Source organism: Biomphalaria glabrata, chromosome 2, assembly GCF_947242115.1.
Source record: "Biomphalaria glabrata chromosome 2, xgBioGlab47.1, whole genome shotgun sequence".
Lineage (NCBI taxonomy): Eukaryota > Metazoa > Mollusca > Gastropoda > Planorbidae > Biomphalaria > Biomphalaria glabrata.
In genome coordinates, this window is record NC_074712.1 from 42,550,121 (window position 1) to 42,567,390 (window position 17,270).

The window sequence follows — 17,270 nt, forward strand, 5'->3', positions numbered from 1 at the left end:
CCATTTCCCCGTCGGAAATTATCTTTTTTTTTTTTAAATCCACTGCCGTATTGAAGAAACAGCTAATGGCGTAATAAGGAAGATGCTGGTCGCACTAGGCATCAGCTGGTGATTTTCCCCCAATATTAAATTTCTGATTAATGAATCAGTCCTGAATATCATCCTCTTTATTCTACATATTCATATTTTTTTGTGTTTTTTTTTAGCAGAAAGTTTGGCAACACTTGTCACTAGAGCAAAGTTTTCCCAAACTAAAAAATATTTATTATCACAATGAAAAATCTACGGCTCCCTAGTTTGGGAACTTAGTCCATTAAACCAGAGCAGCGGGAAACATTTCGATACACATTTTCGGCCAGCAAGAACGCACAAGAAAGTCACTTCTACTATATTTTGTAAAATTGATTTCTAGTACCTTCACATTGAATAGGCCTACACGTTAAAAATTATTTGAAGTTTTATTTCTATATTTATTAATTGTGAATGCACCAAAGAGGAGCTGCCGCACCAGGTAGGCTCCCATCTTATAGACCACCCTTGTTACACCATTAGGAAACACAGACACACGTAAGACGCAAAGTAGATCAGCGTCAAGAAAAACAAAAGTGAATACACGGATACAACGTGAACAAAACAATCTCATCTGTTTCTCTCCCCAGCTTCATGGGTACGTTCAATGAAAGCCTATACATACATTGTCATCCAAACAGCCCCGGGCCATTCTAGCTATATGTAAAAAATATATATATATAAAGATCACTAGCGGTTTCTGTATGAGCTACATAAAAACGTCATTTCTTAATCTTTCAGCGCGACCAACTATAGGGGGCTATAAGCAGTTACCAAGTACCCTACACGATTTTTCACGCAAACTTTTTGGAGGCCCCCTATTGGTCCGCTTTTTGGTAGGCTGTTACTAAGTAATTCAGGTTAAAATGCGGGCTTTTTGATATATAATAATAATAATAATCTTTATTATCCGTAAGGAAATTTGTCTTACAATTTGTGCATTACACCAAACAAAAAACATTATAACTATAAGAAACCAAAGTGTACATTCACACCAGACGCACTCATAATTTACATGTGACAAAGTTTATACCAGATTGTTCTTATTTAATGATTTGATTGCCAGGGGAACAAAAGAGTGTTTGTGTCTGTTTGTCTTTGCTATCGGTGTCTTGTATCTCTTTTGTGATGGTAAAATCACAAAATCCTGACACAAAGGGTGATTCTTTATTTCGAGGACCTTGTTAGCTTTTTTATAGATGTTTGTCTCAAACAACTGCCCAAATATATGCACAATGAACATAATGGCGAAATAAGATTTCAATAGTACACCTACTTTCGTGTTTTTTTTTACGGATAAATTTATCACTAGTATTATAGGCATATTAGTAATTGTTCATCCCTGTTAATGTTTATATTATTAATTGTTTATATGATAAATTATATATATTAGTAATTGTTTATATTAAGAACAAAGCCTAGTTTGGTTTGACAAAAATCAGAGGACATCTTCATGTGTGGATATCAAAATCTACAAACTATTAATAACCACAATCCTAAATACAAAATTTAGCCTACATTTGAAAAAATCTTTGACAACGATCACATCTGAATACGATCTGCTTGAACTAACAGTACCCTACATGCCAACAGAAAGACGGACGTTAGTAATCGTAGTCACCAATGATATGCCTATGTTACATATTACGAATAGCCCAATTAATCTTGTTTGAAATATGTGTTATAGATATGTGCATACAATGTACATACTCAATTTTTTTAAAATAAACGAGACAGACGAAGGAAGAACGGACGGACAAGAACTACAGAGAACAGAGGTATTTCTCCTTTCAGGGGCCTATAAAAAACGTATTCACATCCTATGAGTTGCAGAGGCATAGTGAGCATAGTCGGCGCCCTGTGCATGACCCTTTATCGGCGACCCCCTTTTTTTTCCAGAAACATCACATACTGTCTTTGAGAGAGGTCAGCATGTCGTCCAATGGACGTGGTTATCCTGTTCCGAATCTCCTAATTGTTTTTGCGCCCCTCTGAGTGCAGCGCACGGAACATGATGCACTCACTCGGCTACCCCAGTCCTCACTACACCTCTGTCGATGGGGATACAAAGCTCTTGGAAACAGCTGAGAACTGTCGTCGATACCACTGATTTTCTTCATGGTTCATAAGTTTTAATATAAAAATGTAATTTGGCCAGATTTTCATGCATCGGATTGTAAAATTTCACAATTACTGTAGGAGCATTCATAGCATTACTATATTATTGTAAGTTTCTTCCACACCTGAATCGTGTTATTTATTGGGTACCGCACGAATTAAGATTTTATGTAAGCATTCTTTGTTCGTTAGTTAGTTATGGACGGGTGATGCAGACAATGTAAGAATTAAAAAAAAATGTCTGTTCGTTGAGCTATTTTTGCATTGCAAGCTTTAGTTTGTAATTTTTATTGTCGTCATAACAAGAACAGAACAATAGGAAAGGGAGAGAATGTCTACTACTTAAAGCTAATCTGGTTGTAGTGGTGAATCAATAAAATTCAATTCTCTTAATCCCCTTTTCATTTTTATAAGCACAGATTATCACGCGTACTTGATTCGATGGCTCTAGGTCCATACATATTTTATATTCATACTGTTAACATGTTTTTTTTGTCGCATTTAATTTATTTTTTTTATAAATACAACGGTATATGTAGTTGTGTATAGAATATAATTCTCTTCATCTACGGCTTCACCGGTTAGTAGAAAGGTCTACGTGTGATACAGAGATCTGATGAAGCCTGACAATGACAACTGCTGGTTTGATCGGCCACGAATGACGAATAGGAAACGTATTTAACGTTTTGGATGTGGACTTTTCAGGTTAGAGGCCCATTTGTAGTACTTGCATTGATGGGAACCAAGTAGTGTCTTAATGCCATTTTGTTTTTCTTGGCACACTATTTTACACTATTTTTTATTATGTGTGCGAATCTCATAATGATAGATTCATAAGAACAAGAAGAAGAAAAGAATGATTCTTAGTTGACACATTGTTTATTTCTCATAAGATGTGGCTGGCCCGGAAAGCGAAAAAGATCCATTTGCTGTGTTCTGTACTTTTGATCGCCATCATTCTGTTAGCGCTCTCTATTCTACAACTGGCAGACTTATTAAGTCTACAACGTCAGAATTTCAAACTTCAAGGGTTACCAATAGATAAAGTACACCAAATTCAGGAGTTACAGACGGTATGTTAGATAGATATTCTATTCTTCCGATTTCTAGCAGCAATGGAATTTATTTTGCCAAGTTAATTTTTATTTTGAGATAATCATAATCACGAGTCAATGCTGGTTTAATATTATCCCATGCTTTGCTGTTGTTATGTCTGTGACAAATATAACACATATTAACCATGTGTTAAAGAAAAGAAATAAAAAGTGTGTTGGGTGGGGGGCTGGGAGGAAAGGTACTGGGATAAGACTTATTTGTGTTTTCATTGCCTACAAGACACAAACTCGATTCATGCCAGGGGAAGTAACACACTGTAATTAGTTTTTGTCTCCTCTTGGTGATGATAAATGTAAGACTGCGAACCAGTTGATTGGATGGATAGGTTTCGCTCTAGAAAAATAAAATACTAAGAGCGACAGGAGTAACTAATGTAGATCAGACATCGCTCACCTATGGGACCAAGCTTCTTTAAGAAAGAACATTTGCATGTTCTCAAGTCTAAATCTTTATTGTGGTTTCAGTAGATCGGAATTGGTTTTCTGATTACCGTAATGCGGATATTTACATCTGTAAGCTATTTTCTTACATTTTTTTTATATCGCCAACTTTTTTTTGTTCTTGGGGAATAAGAGCGCTCGTTATTTTTTTGTTAATAACTTAATAATATTGATTTTTTGAAAAAAAAAAATTCTCATGCAGAAAATGTCCAATCATTCTGGTCATTCTCTATCATTCTACAACAACTTTAACATCGGCCTAGTCTAAAGTATGCTGACATTTGGACTTATACTATAACGTAGGCCTACATCTTATTGTGCGAATGACTTTTGTATTGGTATGTTATAAAACTAAGCTATCGAATGACTTTTGTATTGGTATGTTATAAAACTAAGCTATCGAATGACTTTTGTATTGGTATGTTATAAAACTAAGCTATCGAATGACTTTTGTATTGGTATGTTATAGAACTAAGCTATCGAAAGACTTTTGTATTGGTATGTTATAAAACTAATCTATCGCTATCAGTCCAAGTGATACATTTGTATGTTGTTTTGGTAGGAAAAACCTGAGTTTTTCAAGCGAGACATGGGAGGAAGCAGAGCGAATTATAGCTCGGTGGAAGCAGACGAGCTGATCAAAATGTTGAAAAGATTCTTCAACCAAACAGACCTACAACTTGGCCACGTATTTAACGAATCACAAGACTATTTTCTATTTTTACGACAATTAAACAAACATGCTCCTAAAAAAGGTTCTCATTTGAAAAAATATTTGAGAACCAACAGGTGAGACTACATTAAAATACAATACGGTAATTGAAGCAGTTATTTGTTTATAAGTTATTTTACCTTAACTTTTACCTATCCCTTAGTCTGATGGACCGTTGGGGCACCATGCAAGATTAGTCGACCTTTTTTCTCCATTCCTCTCTGTCTTTTGCCTTAGAACCTCTTGCAATGGCAGGCCGGCTATTGCTGCCTTTTCACTCTGGCCAGGCTTTCTTTATAATAATGTTTAGCTTATTTACTTCCACGCTTAATGGTTTCTATTATTTTTCCCCCCAAAATTTTACTTAGTGGCAGCCCTAATAAAAGTAAAGTTCCTCTTTCAAACCTTACAATCATTGCGGCAGATCATGTTTCTTTGGCCAACGGTTAATGAAAAGGGTGTCATGTGGCTAGCATAACAACCAACCTCCTTTACTTTCTCCAGTTAAGGTCAGGTACCCATCAGAGTAGGATGGACTCAGGGGCGACTTAAAAATCCCGAAATTCCAAAATCTCAGTCCTCACCGATATTCGAATCCAGGACTCCAGGTTCGGAAGCCAAGCGCTTAACCACTCAGCCACCGCGCCCCTGCAATCACTAATGGGTGTCTGAAAAAGATGTTCATCTTACCAAGTTGAGAAATGCAACTTGTAATCAAACTATATTTCAATTTAGTGCAAATCTTATCATTACTTAGAACAAACTTGAAAATTATCTTTTCATAGGCCTACATATTAGGCTATACATTTACATGTATCCTTGGAAAGAAAATGTCACAAATATGATCATGTGCAATTTAAAAGTATATTTGTTTTAAAAGTTATATAAATTTAGCCTATTTTTATGCTTGCGTGTATGTGATTAAAAATATAAAATGTCTATAAAATGAAACATTTTTTTTAGTTCGACGTCCTTTGTGAGATTTTACAAGGAAATTAATCAACATTTTCTATATAGACCAGAAGACAACAGTTCCTTATATGATTTGTTAAAAGACTTGAACAATGTACCCATCAAATCAACAGGTAGATTCTTCTTTCCTAATGGACGTTTTTTTTTTAAAAAATGTAGCGTATAATCTCACTAGAATGTCAACATTGTATTTCTATTCGAACTCATAATAACAATGTTTATTTTACACAGAAGAGTTGTCAGGTGAGAACAATTTAAAACTAATACTTAATTTTCACAATGGAGGAACAGGAATATTTACGCCTAAAAGGTTAGTTTACTTTTTAACATATTAGGTCAACATTTTATGTAGGCCTATACTTCTCTTGATACGTATCTAGATCTAAGACGTCGTAACAGATGATTAGCTTTGAGGAAGATGGAGTTGAAGTTGAAGAACTTGATCTAGAGTATAGTACATTTTAGTCGAGAAATTATTGTTAGTTTATATTAATATTTTAAATTCTAAAAAAAATAAAAACCAAAATTTTGCTAGAATCTTATTGTAATAGAGGCGTCCATTTTTTAAAACGTAATTTTATTCTATATGGTTCGAAAAAAAGTGTTCCTTCTTCATAGGTAACTTCACCGTAAGAAACGGCATGGATCAGCAAAAAAACAACAACAGATAATTAGCAGTGTTAAACATGTACTATTAGTTTAATACATGGATACGTGTTGGACGTAATTGTTTAATCATTTGAACTAACGTTTGTAATTGATATAAGATGTTTCCTAGGCTTAATTGGCCTAATAGGCCTATACTTTATTCGACTTCACTTAGAACGTGAGAAAATCAAAAGCGTCGATAAGACACGCAGTTATAAATCTAACGGTGTTAGATAAGAGGGAGGACAGAGAGTAAAATTAAGAGAGATTTTAAATATATATAAATTAAATTTAAACTGCCAACTTCAAAACTGAGTGCAGTTTTAAAATGTGCAATAATTGTTTGTTCTACTCGCCTTTGATAGCAAATTTTAATAAATCGAATCGATAGTCCCCCTTGCTGTAAGGCTGCTGTTACACTACTGAAAGATTAAACTTGGTCGATACGCTCTAAATACAATAATATAAAATATAAACCTTGTATTTTTTAAGCAACGGGTAAAGCAAAAAAAAAAATTCTTTATATTTACGATGACAATTCAAAAGTATGCTCATTTATAAAACTTTCGTATATATAAATAATAGTGTAGTGTATGTAATGTAGTAGAGTTGATAAAAGCTTTGTAAAAATTGCATTAGTCTCATTGTTTTTGTTGTATTAACGAAAGTCACATTCACGTTCTGCTTTCAAGATCTAGTCGCCACTGCACTCTTTTCAGTTCATCCATTTGATCGAATCATTGAATGTCAGTACTTCATTCTTCTGTCACAGTCTGGTTGTCAACTTGACCAACTTTCATAGCGTATCTATTCTCACACAATGATGCACGACATCCAACTCTTTTTTTCTTATGATCATGTCATTTTTTGTTAAGGTCACCAGACATTTCTTGACTTCATAGCTTTTGTAAAGCGGAACTTGAACACCCACAAGTTCAAATGCATGTTAATAATGAAATGTAGACTTTGAACGTAAAAGTATTTAGTGAATGAAGAGTTCACCTTTCATTATTAGACATATCATAGATAACAATATGAACAAACTAGTCTGAATAAAATCTCCTTGTATTGTATAATTTATTCACTAGATGGGTTGACAGAGAGCTCAATCCAGACCATTTTTTTAAAATGGACATTATCAGTCACAGAGCAGAGATTGCGGCATTTCATCTTGACAGGTAATTTGTAATACCGCCAAAATGCTGTTAACAAACAAATTGAAACAATGTATGCATTGACGTTATGAAAACTATACTCATAAATAGGCCTACACATAATAATATCATTCATGTTTTATTTTTAGTACCTAAAACCAACACCTCTAGTCTGGTTTTATAGAAGTCAAAAAAAGAAATAAAAAGACGATTAGTGCAAACCATTTTACTTGTACATGTGCTGACGAACTAGATGAAGAGAACAAAATTGAATTTAAAATCATAATAACATATTTAAACGTCGGACTTTTTTTTTTAGGTTGTTTTTTTTTAGGGGGGGGGGGAGTAGAAAAATAAAGTTACTTTTACTACACCTGCACAATTGAAAGAAAATTAAAGAAAACAATCCTATTGAAAATTGGAACATACATTAAAAATTGGAACATACATTAAAAATTGGAATATAAATTAAAAATTGGAAGATAAATTAAAATTATGAATAAACGAACCAAGACAGTACCAGATTGCACATGCTATTTTTCAGGCTCAGTACTCAATATTGTAATATCAAAGCTTGTTAGTTTTGTAGTTTGTAAGCGTTTGATTAGTTATAACGACTGCAAACAATTGTGTGCGATAACTAGAGTGCAATAAATATTTGTGTGCGATAACTAGAGTGCAATAAATATTTGTGTGCGATAACTAGAGTGCAATAAATATTTGTGTGCGATAACTAGAGTGCAATAAATATTTGTGTGCGATAACTAGAGTGCAATAAATATTTGTGTGCGATAACTAGAGTGCAATAAATATTTGTGTGCGATAACTAGAGTGCAATAAATATTTGTGTGCGATAACTAGAGTGCAATAAATATTTGTGTGCGATAACTAGAGTGCAATAAATATTTGTGTGCGATAACTAGAGTGCAATAAATATTTGTGTGCGATAACTAGAGTGCAATAAATATTTGTGTGCGATAACTAGAGTGCAATAAATATTTGTGTGCGATAACTAGAGTGCAATAAATATTTGTGTGCGATAACTAGAGTGCAATAAATATTTGTGTGCGATAACTAGAGTGCAATAAATATTTGTGTGCGATAACTAGAGTGCAATAAATATTTGTGTGCGATAACTAGAGTGCAATAAATATTTGTGTGCGATAACTAGAGTGCAATAAATATTTGTGTGCGATAACTAGAGTGCAATAAATATTTGTGTGCGATAACTAGAGTGCAATAAATATTTGTGTGCGATAACTAGAGTGCAATAAATATTTGTGTGCGATAACTAGAGTGCAATAAATATTTGTGTGCGATAACTAGAGTGCAATAAATATTTGTGTGCGATAACTAGAGTGCAATAAATATTTGTGTGCGATAACTAGAGTGCAATAAATATTTGTGTGCGATAACTAGAGTGCAATAAATATTTGTGTGCGATAACTAGAGTGCAATAAATATTTGTGTGCGATAACTAGAGTGCAATAAATATTTGTGTGCGATAACTAGAGTGCAATAAATATTTGTGTGCGATAACTAGAGTGCAATAAATATTTGTGTGCGATAACTAGAGTGCAATAAATATTTGTGTGCGATAACTAGAGTGCAATAAATATTTGTGTGCGATAACTAGAGTGCAATAAATATTTGTGTGCGATAACTAGAGTGCAATAAATATTTGTGTGCGATAACTAGAGTGCAATAAATATTTGTGTGCGATAACTAGAGTACAGTTTAATTATTTTTAGTTGTGTGATATTCATTCAGATCCTACAGTACCTCAAAATTAATATATAACTTTGGCAATAGAAAACACTGAAATAATCATTTCAATTGCACAAAAGCACAGTCTGTTAACCTTGTGTCAAAGTTGTGGGAGACCAAAGAATTAAGAATTCAACAATTTACACATTTTTTTTATAATTGAACCAGGTGTTTTGTTATAGTAAGTTTGTTTATTGGACTAGTTTCAAAGGTTGTCATGACCAGGGGTGTCAATGGGGTTAAGCTCCCATTGTCTATAAAATACTCCTAATGGCATGCGTCTCAAATAGCCTCTGACAACTAAGTCCAGCACCTGGCCTGCTCGTGTGGCTTAGATATTAAGCCCGGCGAAACTGCTCTTACTAACAGGTGAAGGGGTGAAGGCGGATACCTGGCGCCACAAAACCGGGAGCTTCGGGCAGATGGAGCTCGTCAGCCTAGTAAGGCAGTTCATCTAGGAGAGGGGTACTCTGACTTCAAACCCCCGCTGCCTTGGGGTTCTGAGGCTTCAGGAGACAACCTCGAGGAGAAATCAGGAGTGAAGCTCCTTAGGCGTTGGGAGTATCAGCTATGAAATTCCCTCCGGCAGCTTCTGCAACTGAGTTGGTGCCAAAGTGATGCGATGCGTTCCTTTGGATCACATCAGCAAGGTCGAGAGAGGGATTATGACGCATGGGCCACCCATGACCCCTTTATCCAAGGCCCAGAAATGCGCCTTGGAGAGGAGACTCTGGTGCTGCTGCAAAGCGGCTAAAACAACACGGGAGACAACAGTTACGGTTTGCATTATTGGACTGATCAGTATTTTGTGTTGAATATGTGTGTACTGACAAATCTAAATGTTGTTAATAAATGAACTAATTCATTGAGCACATTGGAATTTTAAGTTCTAGCTAGAGGGGAGTTAATGGGAGTACGGAAATTAATTAAGAGACGGTTTCAGGAATAAAGATGCTGGTTACATGCGTGTTGTCGTGTATTGTATCTAACTATATCAGGGTTTCCTTAAGGCTAAATGAAAATTACACACACAAAAAGAGAAAATATAAATCCTTGAATCTATAAAATAATACAATCTTAAAAGAAGTGTTCTAATTATTCAAATGCATTCAAACAGACACAATATGTATGCGTATGTCTATTTATATCCATTTCTAAAGACGATGACAGAATAAAATAGATTCTCTCTCTCTCGCATTTACACATGAATGTTGCACACACAACCACTCAACAAATAGAAATAGCTATATTTGGCTGCTTGATATGAAAGGCAAAAAAAAAAATTTCTCACAAATACAGCCTACCTCCACAACAGAGATTGGACCATAGTGCACTGAGCATGCTACAAGCATGAAAGAAATGCGGTACAATAGTATATACAGTGTTACTATTCAGGCATGGCTAGAAAAGACAAGATCATTACATCACATTTGCCTTTTTTTCACAGCCTATCATAGTTTTAATTAGGCTAAATTTATTTTTAAATTTATAGGCTTACAAATTTCTTCTTTTTATCTTGCAGAGTACTGGGCTTTCACAAAGTCCCGCCAACAGTAGGACGAATCCTTAACATTACATCAGATGTTATGTTACTAGCAAAAGGGCGATTGAAGGAACATTTTTTTCAGTCAGAAGGTCTTTAAAACATTTTATACAACCATCAAATCAACTAAATTGTTATAATTTATTAAAAACAATTTTTAATCTTTTATAGATACAATGTACACTAAATAAGGTGAAAGTCTTCAAGTCTAAACATTGAAACGGATTGTAGAGCTTTAGCTCAACCTGGATTTTTATTAACACCCATCTGTAATCCAAACACATTACCAGGATTATTTATTAACACCCAGCTGTAATCCAAACACATAACCAGGATTATTTATTAACACCCAGCTGTAATCCAAACAGATAACCAGGATTATTTTTCGGGGAAGGGGTTTGGGAAGATTTTTTTTTTGTTTTTTCGCCCACACACACACTATCCATTTTTAGTTTGCGTTTTTTGACAGCAGTCAGCAGCTGATGGTGGGGTCTGATCGCTGAACTGACCCTGTCTCTAAGCTTTTTGTTTGGAATGTGGTCCTTGTGATATCCTGGATCTTTCGGTAGCTTCTCAAGTCCATTGCAAGGATCCTCCTCTCTAGCTCTGCAGTCAGAGTCCAAGATGCGCAAAAATATAAGAATGTAGCCATGTACTGAAAATGCATTAGTCTGATTTTAGTGTCGAGGGCTAAGCCTTTGTCTTTCCAAATTGGTTTGAATTTTGCAAGTGCTGCTGTGGACTGCAATTCTGGCCGGTACTCCGGGTTTGGTTCCTTCATCAAAATGTTCCATTTTTAATTCATTAGTAATTAAGAGCAAAAGAGTCGCTCTTACTAAATATCAGGAATTATCTTACAAAAAACAACACTTTTTTTCATGTTACTTGCTTTTGTTAAGCACAACTTGCATGCGTATAGATCTGACTTTGGTACAATCTCTTTTGTTGAACATTGTGGAAGGGAGTGTTTGGGAATAGATTTTCGCGCTAGATTAAGGCGCTCAGCAAACACAGGTAAACTTGAGATCCCTTGATAGGTGGCTACTCATGTCACCGTCGAAGCGTTTCACAAACTTTTTTCATCTCTTTAGAAGGAAGTATTTGCATTCAAGGAGACTGCAGCCCTCATTGTGCAGACACGTGTGGCGCCCCGGAGTTATTGGAGGGTTCCACGTCAGTAGCTTTACCTGATATCAACACTTGTCCCAGGAAGAGGGACAGACATCCCATAAAACTGTTACTAGCTAAAATCAAAAAGGTAAATGACGTCGACATTCAAGACCAGCATCCTACATAATTTCTTTCTTTCTGTTTTACTTGCCCATTTTCTTTTTCCTCCATTTTTCCCATTCTCTCAATACATTATTTAAATTATTGCAGCATTTCACATCTCATTTTGATACACTATTGTAACGAAATAAACAAATACTAGAAAACCACTATCTTAGCTTCATTCAACAAGATTAGGCTACAATAAACAGTGAACGAATATAGGTGGATTTCAAATTGTCAAAGGACTATAAACACACACACACACTGGACATGACCTTCTGACACGATGGACACACGCAGAAAATAAACAACTCAGTTACATTACAGTTATTAAAAATATTGCATCATTTCACACAGAAAATTGTCGTTTCTTTTCTCAGATGAAATTTGACAAAACGTATAGATATTGCCGAGATAATGTCAAGACTAGAAGATTACAGCAGGCAGCACCAACACATCTTCTTGAAGTCGTGGAAATGTCTATCTTCGATTTTCTTATAGGTAATTCATTTCACCAGAAAGTCTGTAGATTTAACTGCTCATCTAAGTGTGAAATCTAATAAGACTTTGTTAGAAAATAAAAATAGATTGCCGAACTTTTAATTGACATCATTTTCTCTGTTTTTTTTTCTAATGTCTTTATATCTATGCATTTACATTTTAAAAAAATCATGGATTACCTCCCTTATACATTTTTCCTCTGTTGTTGTTTTGGTGGAATTCTTGTAACTAACTAGATCTAGTTAGTCTATAATTAATTAAATTAAAATCCAAAATCATAAATGTAGTATATTTTTGTTTCGTTGATTTCTTTTTACGACTAATTAAAGGTACCAGGTTTTTAAAGGACAAACATTTTTGGCAGCCTGGTCGTGCGGTTTGCACGCTGGACTGTCGTACAGATTTATCGATGGTCCCGGGTTCAAACCCTGCCCGCTCCCATCCCCCGTCGTCCTGCGGGAGGTTTGGACTAGGAAGTAATTATCTTCAACTCTGAAGGAACATCCGAAACATGTAAAACATTTTACAAACAAACATTTAATAGTCCTTTCTAACAATTTCTGAGAAATAATAGCAATAGGGTTTGTTGGACTAGTCCGTTTCGTTTCTTTGATTAAAAAGTATTGGGCCGGAAGTCGCTTTTTTTATTTATTTATTTTATGAGTATTTTACCCAAGATCTGTGTTGTTTTTTTAGGACTAGCTTATTTCATCATAATTTCATGTACCCGGCATTTTCCGATACACAATTTAATACACAAAGTAATTGTTGAAAAAAATTGTAGTGATTTTAAACTTTAAATGATTACTTAAAAAGGTGTTACTCTAATCAATTTGAATATTATTTTGTTATGAATATCACTGTTTATTTTGTGTCTGTTCTAGTTTCTTAAATTTTTCTTGAGTAAAGGGGTCGTTTTTCTCCTAATGGGTATACCTGATTTCTCCAAGCAGCCTTTGTAAAATATTGGTCCTAAATAATGCTATGTTTATAAACGAAAAATCGCATGGCTGCATTATGATGAATGTACGTGTTAGTTCAATATATTTTATATTACTAGGTAACTATAAATAACCGCATAAATAGATGTAAGTTTAATTCTTTTTTTCTGTTAGATAAAGTCATATGGCAAATTTTTGTTTATATCCTAATTCTAAAAAGGAATAATAATAGAATTATACAGTAAAAATAATCACTAAATTTTTCTTTTAATAGTTTTGAAAGTCTAACTGAGTTTGTGTTTTTGCAGATGTACACAAGCTACACTATGAGTCAGTCCATCTCTTGTAATTGTTTAGAAATGAGTGTAAAAATGTAGGCTTCGATATTTTTAGCCTGAATTTACGAAGTTACAAACTTCAAACAACTAATATATTGCCTCTTCCATAAAACTTTGTACTTAAAAAATAAATTTATCCAATGCTCGAAATCCTGCTTGTATACTTAGGCCCTATTTAAATCGATCCGGTATCAATGTATTAAGTAGCAATAACCCCGCAAAAAAATTAAATGAAAGAAGATTGAGATATACATATATTTTTGTGACGGTACACACCGGTACGGGGTACCGGCACTTTTTTTCAATGTCGGGAAAAATGATTACTTTTCTTGTAATTCAACGTTAATTGTTAATTTATTATTAGTTGAAAGTTAGGCAATCTATCACTGAGTACAGGAGCCTCTTTTTTATTTTTACAAATTAAAAAGAACTTTATATACTTTCAGCCGACATGCCTTATTATTAAAAACACCTCTATGTGAACTTCTCAATCATCTAGAGTCTTAGACAGTCATTATTTTAGACTAGATTTAAGTAGAGTCTAGACCTAGATTTAATAGGCCTATTATTATAAAAAAAAATAAAAAAAATCAGTCATTATAGACATCATTCGCAATTTTATTTTTAGGTCTAGGCATTGAAAAGTAAATCTATTAATAAACTAAAATCGATCTAAGTCTAAGTACTAACTTATTAAATAAGTCATTATAAGTAGAAGTATTATAATGAATATTGTATAGATCTAGATTGACTATATTATAGATAGATCTATAGATAGATCTCTAGTTTAGTAGATTAAGTATAGAGTATAGTAAACGTATTACAGTATTATTAGATCTATGTCTTATGTCTATATCTAATTAATTCTAATAATCTAATAATTAAACAACTTTAGTCTTTATTAATATCTAGACTTTTTTCTTATAAAAACTGACTATAGGCATAGCATAGGCTAGACTCGGCAATCTAGTCTCAAGATAAAATCTATACTATTACTAGATCTATTCGATTTTTATATATAGATCTAGGCTAGAATAAGATTATAGATCTAAATATACAAATGGAGAGATGATATGAGGTGTTAGCTAATAGCGTTGCTCAAGAAACAAACCTGGGTTTTTCTAAACTCTAATACTTGGTATGTAATAGTAAAACAGCACCTACCTAAATAAATCGTTACTAGTAATCAAAAACCTATATTTATTGTAGTATATATAGGTCTGTGGTTGTATTTTATATAGCCTTCGTAACTTCTTGTATAGAGAAATGACTTTTTGTAATTTCTTTTACTGAAAATTGGGCTATTCGCGTCTGACACATATATAAATTTTATGTTCAGCAACAAACCCTATTAAGAATCCCATTGGATTCAACATTCGTCAAACAAAGCAATGTTTACGAAATGAAAAAAACGTGCACAGAGCTACAATGACAGAATTTCAATACTGTATAAAAAAACAATAAGTCTAAGTGTTTAATGCGGATTAATAAAAAAACAACATAAGTAGGTCATTATTAAATGACATTTAAAATGTTTTATGGCATGCCACAGATTTTAATGCAAGAGTTACTGTTGCCCTTTTATTTCTAGATAACATGGATCGGCGACTTATAGAACGATTTAAACAGTTTGGTGAGAATGGCTTCCTTCTTCACGATGATAACGGCAGAGGGTAATTTTTGTTTTCCCCATATATTCTATTATCATTTATTGCTGCAAATTAGTAACTATGTGAACAAAGGTGGGTCCATAACAGGCACTTCCTGTGGATGATCTTGAACCTTGTATGGTAGGGTACCGCTTTCAGATCTATATTCTAGAGGGGACAGACCATGTAAAGGTCATCTGTTTCTATGGCCACCAGTAAACGAGGGTGACATATGATCAGCACAACGACCAACGTATGCCAGGTACCGTTAGTGGGGTGGATTCTAGTCAAATCCAGCAGTTAAAAATTCCAGTTTCATGGGGATTCAAACTCGGTACCCTCGGTTCAGAAGCTAGGCGTTTCATCACACACCACGGGTGACCACGCCCCATTCGAACCTTGTGCTTTGGAAATAATTGCTTAAGAAATCCAATACCAAATACCAACATATGACTCCCCAGTCATATCAACTCAAAATTTGTGGAGCGGTTCTTCCAATTGGAGACGAAATTTGAAAGTCTATTTCACTTTAGATACGTTCAATTGCGTACAGATTGGTGATTTTCAGTTACTTTTATAGATTTTTACGGAACAAATAAACAGAAGCTATCTTTGTTTTCTAGATGATATCACTTGCCCTTCAAATCCTCGACAGAAAGAGAGAGAGAGAGAAAAAGAAAAGATCTCCTAACAGTAGAGATTGCATATGAAATGTTTTAAGCCATTGCTCTTGCTATGGTCTATGATAAGAAAAAAAATTCAACAAATACCTCCAGTATAGAACTTTGCAAAGTAAATGGATTTAAACTGTTTGTTCGTATGAATCACTATAGAACTTTGCAAAGTAAATGGATTTAAACTGTTTGTTCGTATGAATCACTGTTCTAATTCTAAGTGCTCTCCTATTAACCCCATTAGTTGTTTGACAATCGCATGAATGTATAATGCATGTTTAACTAAGCTTCTGTAATCTTACCTGTTGAAAAAAATGCTTTGTCTAATACAAATGTATAAGCCTACTATTCATGCTCTTGTCACAGGTTTGCTAAGGCAAAACGAGACTGCTCCACATGCCTGACTCCACTGCAGCAGTGCTGCATGATTCGTTTGTCCACTCTTTTGAAGCTGGTGAAGCTGTACCTAGGGCCCAGTAGTCTTAGCCAGGTGATGAGGAACTCATTGAAAGATGACCCATTGGCCCCAGTTCTTTTAGACACGCACTTGAATTCACTAGACAGAAGGTTAGGAAAGATCCTGAAGGTGGTCAAACGATGCCTGAATGGAGTCAAGTTCTGGAAAAATGTTTTAATTGATGATTTCATACCATTAAAATAGAATCAATTTTTGTGAAGTTCTCATATGAAGCTAAAGCTATACACATGTTAAACCGTACGATGTAGAATCAAATTTATAGTAGATATTGAAGAGCGATGAAAGAGATTCAGCTAAGACAAAGAATCAGAGAATGTTGTTGAAGAAGTGAATCCTTCCAATGCTATTGGACACAATGAATCCTTCGCAGTCCCTACCATGCACGTGGAGTGATATCACTCGATTTATACATTATGACACCACGATACTATAACTAGATATACCAATGGCATTTTATTATTGGTTTAAGAGTTTCACCATATCTTTGTTCACTATTATTACTTAGACTATTTTGGCATCAAATGAGATATTTAGAACTTTATGACCAGGCCGCCGCGAGGGCTGTGGCCGCCTGTGTGCGAAATTTTAAAATGCCGCCCCCCCCCCCCTTTTTTTTTTCTAGAAAAAAAAATCATTAAGGCTGAGCTGGACACTGTTCCAAAAGTGGCATTGGATTAAAATCCATTTTTATAGGCCATTCTATTTTTCACTTTTATATTCGCACAGTTGTTGTACCCCTCTGTACAACTATGAATCATGAATCATGCACTAGGGACAATTTCGGACATACGTGCTTACAGAAATCTAACATCTTGGTGTTTGTTTGTTTTTTGTGTGATAAACTTAAAAAACTTATCTCGATCATGTTTCTAGCTTAT

General features: G+C 34.4%; 1 protein-coding gene across 1 annotated transcript; it reads left to right on the plus strand.

Moving 5' to 3' along the window:
* Positions 1-2,670: 2,670 nt before the first annotated feature.
* LOC106068811 (extracellular serine/threonine protein kinase FAM20C-like) lies at positions 2,671-17,008 on the plus strand. Its single transcript, XM_056020686.1, has 11 exons — positions 2,671-2,892; positions 3,081-3,260; positions 4,306-4,532; positions 5,419-5,540; positions 5,659-5,737; positions 7,164-7,253; positions 10,519-10,631; positions 11,631-11,797; positions 12,192-12,312; positions 15,183-15,264; positions 16,281-17,008. The coding sequence occupies exons 1-11, from the start codon at positions 2,878-2,880 to the stop codon at positions 16,573-16,575; spliced, it is 1,491 nt and encodes a 496-aa protein (XP_055876661.1). The 5' UTR covers positions 2,671-2,877; the 3' UTR covers positions 16,576-17,008.
* Positions 17,009-17,270: the final 262 nt, after the last annotated feature.